General features: G+C 41.5%; 1 protein-coding gene across 2 annotated transcripts in view; it reads right to left on the reverse strand.

Moving 5' to 3' along the window:
- Nucleotides 1-13,885, reverse strand: part of CHST15 (carbohydrate sulfotransferase 15) — a 45,829-nt gene that overhangs the window by 12,701 nt on the left and 19,243 nt on the right. Inside the window, exons 2-5 of one of the 2 annotated variants that reach the window (XM_048945040.1) lie at nucleotides 9,362-9,433; nucleotides 4,719-5,782; nucleotides 3,661-4,000; nucleotides 362-508 (exon numbers count right to left, since the gene is read on the reverse strand). In XM_048945040.1, coding sequence (XP_048800997.1) covers nucleotides 362-508; nucleotides 3,661-4,000; nucleotides 4,719-5,285 — 1,054 coding nt within the window. In that variant the 5' untranslated portion in view covers nucleotides 5,286-5,782; nucleotides 9,362-9,433. The remainder of the gene's footprint in view (nucleotides 1-361; nucleotides 509-3,660; nucleotides 4,001-4,718; nucleotides 5,783-9,361; nucleotides 9,434-13,885) is intronic. The other variant, XM_048945039.1, reaches the window with a different exon arrangement.

The raw sequence follows: 13,885 nt of genomic DNA on the forward strand, positions 1-13,885 counted from the left end.
TAGGACTGTAAAAACAAATGGCATAATTTGTTTGCTATGCCTGGGGGAAACATATACCACTGTAGCGTTTGAACCTGAAGCTACAGGCAAACCCTTTGTAATAATAACAAAACACAAACTAACGAAATTCCCTTGTTCTCTTTTTATTGTATTATATAATTAAACGCTGATGTTCATCAGGCATGCTCTGCTTTCTCGGGCATCTTGTAACAACTTCCACACTATGCGCACACAGCAGAGGAAACCACTATCAGCAGCCCCATGCAGTGATTCAGTCACATCTAAAAGTGCCCCTCTCCAGTCAATTCCAGATGCTACGAACCCACAGATACAAATATTTTAGAAGCTGTATCTGCCCTACCAATTATGATGTTATTCATCTCGCTGTGCTCTTTTGCTGCCTCGCTCTGCAGCACACCCTGAATTTGATGAGCTGCTAAGTCAAACAGATCAAGGTAATCTTCCACTGGGTAGCGATCGTGAAATCCATCCCTGAGACGAATGATTCCTAGAAACAGTGAAAAGAAAGAAGTTAAATATATACATAAACATATATAGCAGTGCAAGATTAACTGCTGGGTAGATGAAGACAGCCTCGTTAACATTTCTGGATCTGATCCAGCTAACGGCAGCACAAAATTAGAGCCATAAAGTGTAACACTCAGAAGTGCCAATAATGAAGTAGCAGAGATGCAAGATACTATACGATTAAGCCATACATTCACAATGATAGCAGATATCTTAAGTAATCTGTTTTACAGCTCCTGCATGAATAGCTTGTATTTATTTTCTTCTGAATTTAGCTTTAAGAATGAATATGGAAGACCAGATTCTGCTTACATTTACAACAGTATAAACCAGAGTAATACGGACTCCCACTAGAGTTACTGTATTGAGACTAAAATCAGACTCTAACGACAACTATGCAAACCAACCCGCACTCAGCAAAATCAGAACTGGGAAATCATTTATGTGCTCCTCTTTCAGAAGAAGGAAAGCAAGGCTACACATTGGCACCTTACTTCTCCTCTCTCACCTCACACTCCAGGGCACATTCAATGACACCAGCCTTCTCCCTGCATGCACAGCGTCATTTATTGTCACCCCACACCTGTGAGTGGAAGCTGTGGCTAAGGGCCAGGAAAGAGAGACAGTCAAGCTGGGACAAAGTCCTGCCAAGCATCAGCCATCCCAGCAGAACAGGAAAGCGATGATTTGTGAAATGAGACCTTCCCAGGAGGGTTATTTGGCTTTAGCTGAAATTAGTCAGTCTTGTAAAAATCACTGAATTAGAGAATGCCATGGAACAAAGAGACTTTCTTCTCCAGATAAGTGTTAGAAACTAAACGACTTAATAGCCAGCAGCATAGGAGTCATACCCACAAGCTGGCTTTTAAATGGTGCTGACTCAGTTTCACAGCTTAGACTATTTGTTTTATGCACCTCCCCATCCAAATGGCAGCCACCAGATAAAGTACTGCTAAGGAAACAAAAATTTCGTCTTCCCAAATGGCAGACAGCCTGAAAGGATGAACAGGTCAGTTCTACTGATCTCCCTCCCACCAGATCCTGGGTTCTGCAAGCTTTCCTCATTCTTCAGCTTTAAAAAATTAAAAACTTAAAAAAAAAAATTATGAAAAGAAAGTCGTCGTGGACAAGATACTCTCATGGAAGGAACAAACTTCTACAGATGGCTTTGCTGATGGACCCTGCACCTTCAGACCCACAGAGAAGCAGTGTGGCACTCACAGCATCCAACTCTCAAATCCACTTTCCTCACTGATCTGACTTTCCTCCCTCAGTCCAGAAGGCAGTTCTTATCAATTCCTCTTCAGCTAGCCTCTGCCTGTGCAGAATGAGCTCCTTCCCATGAGGCTCCCTGGTAACCATGATGGCTCTTGAGTTCTCAAGTAGCCCCATGCACACTGGTACCTCCAGCATCTCCAGAACTGGAGGTAGTTACGTCAAAAACAAAACTGTTTTCATCATTTTGCTTTAGCTCTTAATTTATAACAATGTCTAAAATACTTTGAAGAGGGTTAGTTGTATTCAAAACAAAGAAAGCCAAGCTCACTGCTTCTGAGCTATTTCTGTGCTATGCTACATATGAGCTACCACTCAGAGTTTGAAATGAACCACTTTCTCACAGCACTTGCCAAGAAAGAAAATACAAATCCAGAGAAGAAAACAAAGCCATTTGTGTATAGGTTAGAAATCACAGATCCATGGCTGAGCCCACCCCAGCAAGCAGTGAAGATCAAAACTCCTATAATAGAAGCATAGATAACCAGCATCTTCCTTCTGGAAATGGTTATATCACTGAAAAGCCTGTGAACTCTGATATCAGTGTCTCAGCTCCGAGCAGCTGGACCCCACCTCCTGGGGTGGGAAGACACAGAGTGTTCCTGGGTGGAATAAATTGAGTACTAAGGAAAGCACTAAGCACAAAACAAAGCCAGGAACTAAAACTAGAGCTGCTGAGTCTCATCTCGTCTTTAACCACAAGACTGACCCGTGCTGGCACCCAGGGGAAAGAGAACATGAAGGACATAAACACTTCAGTTGGATAAAATGATGCAGCCAGGCCCATGGCTCTCAGCCATCCTTTGAAGAAGCAACCACAAGAGATGGATGTGCCTTGCTCCAGCAGGCCATAACCTCAGCTGCTGTCTGCCTCTAGAGATGAAGAGTCATGTCATGAAATATTGATACCACTCAGGAGGAAAAGCATTAGAAATACGTCCAGGTTCCTCGGTGGGAGAGAGCTGTCTAGCAAAGCAGCTACCAAAACCAGCTGTACTTTACTGAATCAGAAGGACTGAAGAAATCCATGTATCAAATACCAACCCAGCACTATTCATTTAAAAACGGCTTTACAGAAAAACATTGCAAAGTAAAACAGTTATTGCTATTCTTTAAATCTCCTATCACAACCCATCTATTATTCTTCCTGCTTTTACAAAACAGCATCAGTTTTATCCAGGATTTTAATTTTTTTTTTTTTTCTTAGATTTTCCAAACTGCTAACAAACCAGATGAAACGTAAAGTCATAGAATCACAAGGCTGGAAACAACCTACAAGATCACCCAGTCCAACCATCCCAATATCACCAATGCTACCCACTAAGCTACTAAACCATATCTTGAAGCACCTCATCCAGACTCCTCTCAAACACCACCAGGAACAGTGACTCCACCACCTCCCTGGGCAGCCCCTTCCTGTGCCTGACCACTCTTTGAGAGAAAAAGCTTTTCCTTATATCTAATCTAAATCTTCCATGGTGCAACTTGCAGCCATTTCCTCGAGTCCTGTTTGATGGCTGGGAGAAGAGGCCAAACCCTCCTCACCACAATCTCCCTTCAGGAAGCTGTAGAGTGCAATGAGGTCTTCCCTGAGCCTCCTCTTCTCCAGACTGAACAATCTCTGCTCTTCATAAGACTTGTGCTCCAGACCCTTCATTCCCTCACATGCATCATCTCCAAAGGTTTAACCCAAAATATCACCAAACAAAAGCATTTGTCACCTGGATATATATTTTTTTAAACAACAAGGTAAATCAGTACGCAACAAATCCAGCAAATTAATCCCGGATACACACAAGAAGCATCAAAGCTTCATAGAGGCAGCTCTCCTGAATACTACAAAGCACGCTGACTCACCAAAGCGCTTCCTCGTCCACCAGTGAGGCTCTTTGATGGCAGAGAACCGAACATCAGGGTGCAGCCGAAGCCTGTCGTACAGATCCGTCGTCCCACACTTGGGCTGCCCAATGATGTAGAAATGGGGGAGACAGCGCAGCCGGTAGTGTTTGTCCTTGTAATGGTACAAGTGGTTCCAAAACACCTTCCTGAGGTAATCGAATATGGTTCGAAAACGCTTTGAATAGAGTGCATAGGAGTTTGTTGTATAAGGGTCTGTGGTTGTGTTTCCTCTGTACTCTTCATACCAACAAGGATTCTTGCTATTTGGAAGGAATTTATTAGGAATTACTGAAAACATCTGCAACATAAAGAACAACAATTTCAGTACAGGCAGCAAGGAAATGGCAACTCTATTTTTCTAACATAGCACAGTAAACAATAGAAACATATTTGGACATAACTCCTTAGCTTTTTTTTTTAGAAAAACAACTTTTTTCTTCTAGTGGCATTGGAACCAAATCCAGTACAAACAGTTGGAGTGGGAGGGGAATACAATGGGAAAGGCTTTGATTTTAAGGCCAGAATCCATACTTCCCCACCTCACTGCCACCCCAGGAATTAACTTTTCAAGTCAAAGTTGTAATGCTCAGATTAACTTCCAATCTGAACTACACAAAGTCTGCAATGTCCATTTTTTTCAGGAACGCATACTGCCGACAGAAAGGCTGCTTTCTTATTTATCATTTCAGGTTGCTGGCAAATGTGACTAACTCAGAATGACTTTGAGTGAGGCAAAGTTCTCAATTCAATTAGATTGTACAGCCGTCGGAAGACTGCCTGATTTTCTGTTTCAGGTGTCAAGAACGTTTAGACAGCCCATCCATTTTGCCTGTGACTCAGAAGGATGTGGTCTGTAATATCAGCTTTTCAACAGGCGTAGATCAGGAGGCTCCGGGTGGTGTGAATCACAATGCATACATCAGAGTAGCTGCACTGTTTTGATCTCAGAAGATCAACCTCAAATCCTCGAAACAAACCAACACGCAGCAGTTTCAGATGCTTTAATTCATACTTACATGTGGCTCTTGTTTCCTCAGCTCCTCTAAACCAGGGCGCTGTCTCATTATAAACTCTATCTTTGAAGTAATAGTGTCAATAATTAATTTAATGCTTGGATAATCCTTTACATATGAAATATTAATTTTAGAAGGCTGGTAATGATCTTTCATGTCAGTAAGGCTTTCATTGTCCATTAAGCTTGGATTGCTAGTAAAAGCTCCATAATGGAAGGGAGATGGTATTAACAACAGGCCATGCTTGGCTCCAGTCAGTACATAGGATGCCATCACTAGAGTCATTATAACCAACCCAAATATTAAGCTGCATAGCTTCCCCTTCTTCAAGCAGAAAAATCCATTCCAGCTTTCACTGTGATCAGTCCTTACTTCCAAAACTGCAAGCAACTTCATCTGCTTGCTATCAGCGTACAAAGGGATTCCGTTCTCTCCTTTGCAAACAGGACACTTCTGGTTATTGTGGCTATGGCCACGACATCTGAAACACTGTCTGTTCAAGTCATTTGGTAATAAGTGTATGCAACAATTAATGCAATGCCTCATATTAATACTGTTAAACTCCTGCATTACAAAGCCAAGGACAGCCACAAAAACATTTCTGAAGCATGAGTCATTTTCTGAAAGACTGAAATTACTGAATTCCTCGAGTGATTCTATGAATTCTCTTCAACATAAAAGGGCAGGTTCAACCCAGAATAGTTAGCACTCCAAAAGCCACGTGTGGCATATGCAGAAAAAAGAACACCAGCTTCAAAAATAGATGTACTGCAGACGTGGTTTCCAGGAATTTGGCTCAGGAGGAGGAACGCAGCAAAGTGAGAATCAGCTGCACCATTGGCTCAAGTTTTACCCATTGAACAAAACGGGAAAGAAGAAAAATTGTTATGTAGTGTGACAATATGCAAAAAATGAAATGAATTCATTGTCCTCTGATTTACACTGGAATAGGCAAATGTGGGTAGAAATTCCCAGATAGTCTTAAAGCACTCAGATTCCAAACCAGGCCGCTGCTCCTGGAAGCTTCATCATCCCAGAGATGCTCTCAAGGATCCGCGCCGTGTAACCTAAAGAAACAAAGCCATATATACCATCAACCAGAAGAGCAAACTGAGAAATACTCACGTTCACCTTCAACTGAGGTTATGGCAGAACTACAATTCATCACCATCAATTTCACACTAGCATTTGAAAGATGTCTCCTGCATGCTAAGGATGTTAATTACAGTACTCACGATATTAAACCTGGGAAGTGCTTGGCTTCAGGTCTACAATGGGTTGCTGGTTTGTTTTTTTTTTTTTTCACCCACACTCCTGCCCACATCAAATAGTTGTGGCAGCCACAGTTAACACCACTGTCTCTCCTTCATCTGGTCACTGACCTCTGTAACAGCTTTTAATCTGTTCTTTTTGGGTAGCAGCCAGTAACACAAGTTAAATTCCCACCCTCTGTGCACGACAGCCTTACATTAACTTCCTTGAAATGAGGCAGGAACTCAGGTCAGAAGATGAGGCAGGGAAAAGGCAACAGCCTGCTTTCAAGACCATAGGGAAGAAGGTCAAACAACAGCCAACCAAAGAAGCCACAAGGAAAGCATTCAGTAAAATCAAGGGCTGAAATACAGATGTAAGCAAAAACTCACATCAGGATCTCCGGCTTCTGTACCTAATGGCTCTGGGACAAGAGCAACTACCAGTAACACAGAGAAAAGTCAGCAAGATGCTTTCAGCATTTCTTGTCAAATATATCTTGAAAACATACCGCTCAATAAAAAACGTCAAGATGTGTTAGTTAAATGAAATGTACCATCAGCACAGCAAATCCAAGACAAAGCCTTGACCCAGCAAACCCTCTCAAATGCCAGCACTTCAGTGCAGGTGAGGTTGTGCAGGAGCCCCTCAAGTGGATGTTTCCTCATTCCGAGCACTTGTGGGTGCCACATTCAGGCTGAAGGACCATGCTGCAAAAGGCATGTGCCTCTAATAAGCACCATGGTTGCTTACAGCCAAAGAGTGGCCAGAGGCGTTCAGAGTTGTTTGTGCTTATATTTGGCATTGTTAGGGCAGTATGGTTAGGTTGCGGTTGGACTTGATCTTTAAGGTCTTTTCCAACCTGAGCAATTCTGTGATTGCCGGCACAACTCAGAGCAGACACTTAAATGCACTACCAAGTGATCAGCCTTCCAAGGGATGGTCATAATTAAAGCACATGTTAAGGTGTAGTTCCTCTAGACTTTCTGGTTTTGGAGTGTATAAAATCCCTTACTGGGAATACCCAGTTTTTCAGGTCAAAAGCAAATCTCTGTTTAGAGAAGACAAATGATCAAATACAAAAGCTGACAGATGATACATGTGCTTCAATATTCCAGGTAATACTTACATTTTGTATTTCTAAGAATCCTAAGAATTACTTTGGTTTGAGAACTGAAGACAGGAAATATTTTAAAGCAATTTTCAAAAGCCAAAAATGAAGTAGTAAACTTAAGAAAACCTGAAAAGGAAAATAATAGATGCCAAAAAAAAAAAAAAAAAAAAAAAAAAAAGAAGTCGTAATGTATGCCTCTGAAGGTCAACATTTATTTTGGGTTTTGTCACTTGATTTGGGTAGAATGGTTCCATCACTTTGACACCCTTTGTCTGTCCCCATGTGGACATCTGTGAGAGCAGCCACCCGCTTCCCCCAACACCTCCATTCTGCAGCACCAACATAATGGCAAGGAGAGAGGAGGATACAAGATTGAACTGGGGAAAAAGGTCAGCAGTTCTCTCATCGGGGAGATCATCTAGTCCAACACCATGACATGGACAGTCCCTATTGCTGGAGAGCGGGAGGACAAGGAAGGGAGGATTTGGCAATAAGAAAGAAGTCTCCACTTTGTCAGTCAACTGTTCTGGCAGCAATATGGCACCTGAGCAGATAATTTCACCGAGGAAAAAAGGTTGGTGGGAGGAGACTGAAGGAAGACTGATTTGGATATCATTCATGGAGGATGGAATAGAGGTTCCAAGAGGAGAAATCATGAAAACAGAAATCCTTCCATAACAAACAAACAAACAACACTGCCCATAAAGAGGAGATGGAAACAAGGGCCTCAGTAAGAAAACGGAGGTGAAAGCAGCAACCTCTTGGAAAAAAATGCACAAAGAACAGACAGCAGGTTATGCTGGTAGTTATAACATCTGGGTAGCTAGAAAAAACTATACAGCATCAGTACAATTAAACATACTAGGTGATACACATGTACTTCTGAGCAGTCCTTCCTCCCTAAGCTCCTCCATTCTGACAATCTGCCCGCATCTCAGAGGGACCAGTTACTATGCCCTGCTAAAAGAAAAATCTATTTTTATATTCCAGCCCTCCTCTAACTGGGACCTAAAACTCACTTGGTGTTAGTGGCTGAACAGATTGATCTGAGACACTCCCGCACAATCAATCCAAGGTTTGGGTACTTGACATTAATTCTCAAACTTCTTAAAAGAGCCATCTGAGATGCATTAATGGATCCAGAGCACAGGATTATACAAATGCTGCATAAGCTTCTCCATACAATTTTATGTCCGTTTGCATGTTAATAAAATGGACTGGAATTTATTGAACCCTCGTCAGGTGCAGTGAACATATTATAAACTCAAAAAAAAAATCTTACTAACTACATCTTTGCAAGCTGAGGAAAATGTTTTATGGGAAAGGTGATCCAAGGGCAAAAGAAAAAAGAAATATGCTTAGGCTACAGCATAAATGAGATCTTAATCACACCAGTCAGGAGGGAGAATTTGCAGTTCACCAGCAACCATAACTCTGCCAGCTTACACACTGCAACAAGCTGCTTCAATGGATGATCTCTGAAGACCTACCACAGGGCAGTATGGCAGCACTCAGCTAACAGAGCACAGAGAGGTGCATCTGTAAGTGCTAGTTGCAGACTTACATTTAATGTGATTTCCCACTGTCATGTTCATGCCATAAAACCCCACTGTAATAAACACACGAAAGCCAGAACATAATTCCCTACAGCCACTCCCTTTCTTCACCAAGAGGTTTTAATTAAATTCATTCCCCATTCTTTCACTGTGCAGCGCAGGATGCACGCCAGGATTTTCCCCAGTGTAAGCAGCCCAAGCTTTCCTCATTCATCCCACAAAAGCAAGCAATCCAAAGCATCTCTTTGTCACTCCCCTCATTCAGCATTTCCAGCAGTTATAATCACAGACAGTTTACCTTTTTTGTATTTCAGTACTGACTGAAGTAGGAAGCAAACTGCAGACAGAAGAAAAATCTATGAGACTAGATTTGATAATAAACCATTTATGTCTTTTTATTTTAGTTGCGAAACTGCTGTTGGTTCACTGGCAGAATCTTACACTCTTTACACAACAGGCAGCGTCTTTGTACATTCTTGAATAATGTAGCATGTAATTTCCTCTTGTTGAGATGAATGGTGAATTATTTATGATCATGTCTCTGCATGTAAATAAATATATACCAGCTGACGAAGCAGGAATCCACAGAAGCCTTTTCAAGTGCCTTGGCCAAATCAACTCTCCTCTTAAAAATGAAAATATCTGGGGGATCTCCTAAGTAGGAGACATAAATATAATAGAGAGACAACACACCAGAATGGAAAAGAAAAAAAAAGAGCCCCTACCTCAAATTTCAGTAAACTCCTGCTGAAGCCAACGGGTCCCACATTATTTCTTTAAACTGAAGCAGAGTCCATCTAAGATAACAGAGGATTTAATAGGACTGTTAAAACCAGATTTTGTATTGCTAGTTTCTCTGTACAACTCCTTCTTTATGTAAAACTGCCCCATACCGCGCAGGCTGGGCAGCCAGAAGACTGAGTATGGAGTATCCATCATATCTTAATTCTTGCCCAGAGGGCAGCTAGATAGGATAAAAAGATAGATACCACCAAGAATAAACAAATACTCGTATATTTTCAAATGCCATCTAGAAAATACTTGAAATTTCCTTTTATTTATTTTAAATAAAGACTTTACATATAATCTTCCTCCTCTCTTTTAAAAGGATTTTAAGGGAAGACTAATCAAAATGACTATGAAAAGAAGTTACTTTCATATGCTCAGTCATATAACCAAAATCCCCTTCCTTGAGAATAACATAAACCAGATGGAATAGATTTTAAACATGGACACACATCTTCCGGACATCTCAGCATACAACTTCTACTTTTCAGGTCACCATCCTTAATTTTTAATGTACTGTTCTTTTCTCCTATTTCTTTAAAAGGAAGACAAATTTTTGCTAGTACGCTTAGTTCTGCATTTTCTATTAGCCTTGTTATCCTTTAGATATGCTCAGCTTTTCCTGCTGCCACATCAAAGAGTGGCATGCTACAAACCCATAGTAAACACACTTCAAGTAGACCAGAAACATATTTCCAAATTGACGTATAACAGTTTTTCCCTCTTTGATATCAATGGAGCCACATCACTTTGTTTCCTTTCTTCACACAGTATAATTAAAACATGGATCTCAGCAAGGCCAAAAGTTAGAAAGCATTTAGAAGACACTAAACAATTAATTAATATACTGATGGTTGCTATCCCCAGTTCCCACAAGCTTGAAGAGTTGGGGCTGGGAGAAATCTATAAATATCTGCTCATATCATTCTTACACTGAGTAAGGCCATGCTCACTAATGGCCATGGCCAGAGGCAGGAACCAGGGACAGAGTCATCAGTGCCATTAGAAGATGCAACCTGGGAAGGTTGTCATGTTAGGCAAGTCACAACCTGAAAATGTCTAAGACAAATTACAAAGCCATCCACCAACTCACAGGCCAGATGAGAGGAAATCCAGCCAAAGCACACCTCTCACATACCTCCCGCAGATGGGCTCTGCAGTCTCAGCAATTGAGATTTGGGATTTTCTCTTTTCTCCCAGTCCATTTTCCATTTTTCTAATCACCACCCATGCCATGCATGCTAAGGTTTTGTCTGCTGATGTGCATTTTTGGTTTTTTTTTTGTGTGTGTTTTTTTTTGTTGTTGTTTTTAAACACTAGAGAAAGAAAGGTTTTTTCCCTAATGAATCTTCTTAATTTTGGGTTGGGTATTAGGACAAAAGAGTGCAATGCATTGGAACAGGCTGCCCAGGGAACTGTTGGAGTCATCATCCCTGCATACATTTCAGAGCTGTGGACATGTGGCACAGAGGGGCATGGTTAGTGGGCAAAACTGTTCTATCTACAGTTTTCTGATTGCTTTCAACAGCCTGGATAAATACTGTCTGCCTAAGTACTTTCCTTGCAGAAAATCAGTGCAATTCAAATTCACAGTTTGTGCTTTTAAGGCTTTTTGGGATCTCAGAGCAAAGCTGATCCCACATCCTCCAGGAAAGCTCCAGACATGAGTTCACCTCTAGTGACAGCTGAAGCCCAAAGCTCCTGTGCAGCCACAAGAAGATGTGGGGCTTTAAGCAAAACAGCTCACAACCATATCATGACAAGGAGCAGTCAGGAGCTGTAACAAGCTGCCCACAGAGGTGGTTGAGCCATTCTTCCTGGAAGTGCTGAAGAAACAGATAGATGCTGTACTGAGGGGCATGGTTTAGCAGGCAAATATTGATGTATGTAGACAGTTGGACTGCATGATGTTTGAATGCCTTTTCCAACCTTGGTGATTCTCTGATCAACTTCCACGACTCACGTGAAAAGAGAAAGGAAGAAGAGAAGGCTAGTACCATGAAATCATCATGAAAGTTTCATACAAGAAAAATAATTGATACTCCAAGCACTGCAGCACAGTTGCACCATTCATTTCCCTTTCCCACATCGCCTGTTGACCCACTAGCTTTTTCCCCCCCATACAAGCTTACTGAAAAAGACAAGGACTAGCCAAGATTAGAGGCTGCATAAAGGTTCTGTTCTCAAACACACAGTCTCATCAGGGCAAGCCAAGGTATTTGTGCAAGCAGTGCAAGGAAGTTCATCCTGTCAGTGGGCAGGAGGCACCCATTGTATAAACAAGCAGTATGAGTAATAAAAACTGGGTCTATAGGAAAGAAAACAAGCTCAGGAAAGGAGAGGAATAATTGTGGATTTGCTCTGTCCTGCTTATTGTACACATTTGGCTGCTCAAGTTAGCACTTCTGGAAATAAACTTTGCCTGAACTCTCTCCTAGTTACCTCAAAGAAATCAAACAGCTGCCAAAAAAAATGATAAGTCAATAAAATGAGGATCTTGATTCAGTGATCTCTGCAGCCTCCTTGCAAGATACACAAATAAGTGTAAAATAAAAGAATAATACAAAAATGCTCCTGCAGAGGTTTTAGGAAAGCACAGCAGTCTCTTGCAGATTGAAGTTATGTAGTTCCCCCATTAATGTATATACATTTATATATATTAAAAAAAATAAATGCAACTGCCAAGAAATGACATCAAGCCACCACAGATGTTTTTAAGGCAATCACTTGACAATTGGTTGCAGTTTAAAAGCCAGAATATAGTGGTCATAACCCATGGTTGTACACTCAGTCTGTTGAACAACTGCTGAACACTTGTTCAAGAGCACAATACTCTTCAAGGCATACAGTCCTAAAGCCTTTAGAGCCAAAGCAAACCTCCTGAATCGACACTAATTGCCAATTAAAATTGGCAATCTTGCCAAAATCATAACTGCGGCTTCTTCCCTAACCCAGATGGTTTCTTCCTCAAGATCTAAACCAAACAGACTCTGCTCCTGACTCATCAAGGGACTTCCCTAGAAAACGGCAACAAGCAAAACCCTCTATTTGCAGAAAACCTGCAAACTCTCTAAAATCATAGCAACAGCAGTATTTTCAATCACATAAGGACCCACTCCTATTATTTGTCCAGCAGCACTCAGGAAATTGTTACTAAGTTTGAGTCGCCACTTAATTAGGGCATCAACACTGCCGGAGTAAAGGGATTATTGGAAGCAAGGAGAAAAAGGGAGATGTGGAAAGAGGAGCAATGCCTTCCGCAGTAATCCATCACTACATCTGAAGTCTCCTGCAGGTTCCTGGAAATGATGCAGGCTTCTTGCTGCTGTGAAAATAACTGTTCAGCCTGATATTGTCCACTTTTAAGTCAAATTATTTTCCAGTAGAAGACACATCACTAAAAGTTTCCACAACAACAAAAAAAATCCTTTATCTTAACAATTCACTTGTTTTACCTTGACCTAGAATCAGGCCCATCATTTCTTTGAGTTCAGCGCAAATCAAAATGTCCAGACAGAAAAACCAAACAGATCCGAGGACAGCCAGCCTCTGTCCTACTGATAAACACCAAAGCTCATAATGGTCTCTCAGTTAGACTTAAACTAGAATTAAGGTTTAGAAGACAAGGGCTGCATTCCTCTACATTTATATCAGGGACCAGGCCCAGTCAGTAGTTGCCGCAGATCCACTCAAGGGCATTTTCTAAAAACAATTCCCATGCAAGATTTATATCAAAGATTAGAGCTGAAGCAAAGAGTAGAGTCTTGGAGCATGGAACAGACTGCCCAGAGAGGCTGTGATGCCCCGTCCATCCCTGGAGGTGTTCAAGGCCAGGTTGGATGGGGCCCTGGGCAGCCTGGGCTGGTATTAAATGTGGAGGTTGGTGGCCCTGCATGTGGCAGGGGGCTGAAGTTTGATGATCCTTGATGTCCCTTCCAACCCTGGCCGTTCTGTGATTCTGTGGGGCATTATCTGTAAAGAACACTTATCCTAAAAGAACCAAAACCACCACGTCCAGCCACCAGGCTGCTAGCACCACATGTCCCATGCACTGAGAATCCACATCCAGATGGAGCTCACACCACTGTGTTTAAGACACTCCTCCTCCCCAAGTATGGAGCAAAATGTTGTGCTGATGTATTTATCAGAGCACAATTTTGCCTACAGTGCTCACTGGGTGCTCAGCACTTGATCAAAGGACATTGCTGTGATGTGCAACATCTCCAGCAATTCATCTTTTGCCTCACTTATTTTCTATTCATCTCACATAGCGGATTGCTAGAGAAACACTAATGGATTTATACTGCATATGGAAAAAGTCGTGCACTGTATAAAAACTTCATCTTTACATTAATTACAGCAGTGCATGCCTTCTCACAGAAGTGCCATTTTAAGTCTGAATCTGGCTTAGAACATCATGCGTGGTCAAAGTTCAGTATTCTTTTTTATTAGTATTACTCACT

The sequence above is a fragment of the Lagopus muta genome, chromosome 5 (assembly GCF_023343835.1).
Source record: "Lagopus muta isolate bLagMut1 chromosome 5, bLagMut1 primary, whole genome shotgun sequence".
NCBI classification, from domain to species: Eukaryota; Metazoa; Chordata; class Aves; order Galliformes; family Phasianidae; genus Lagopus; species Lagopus muta.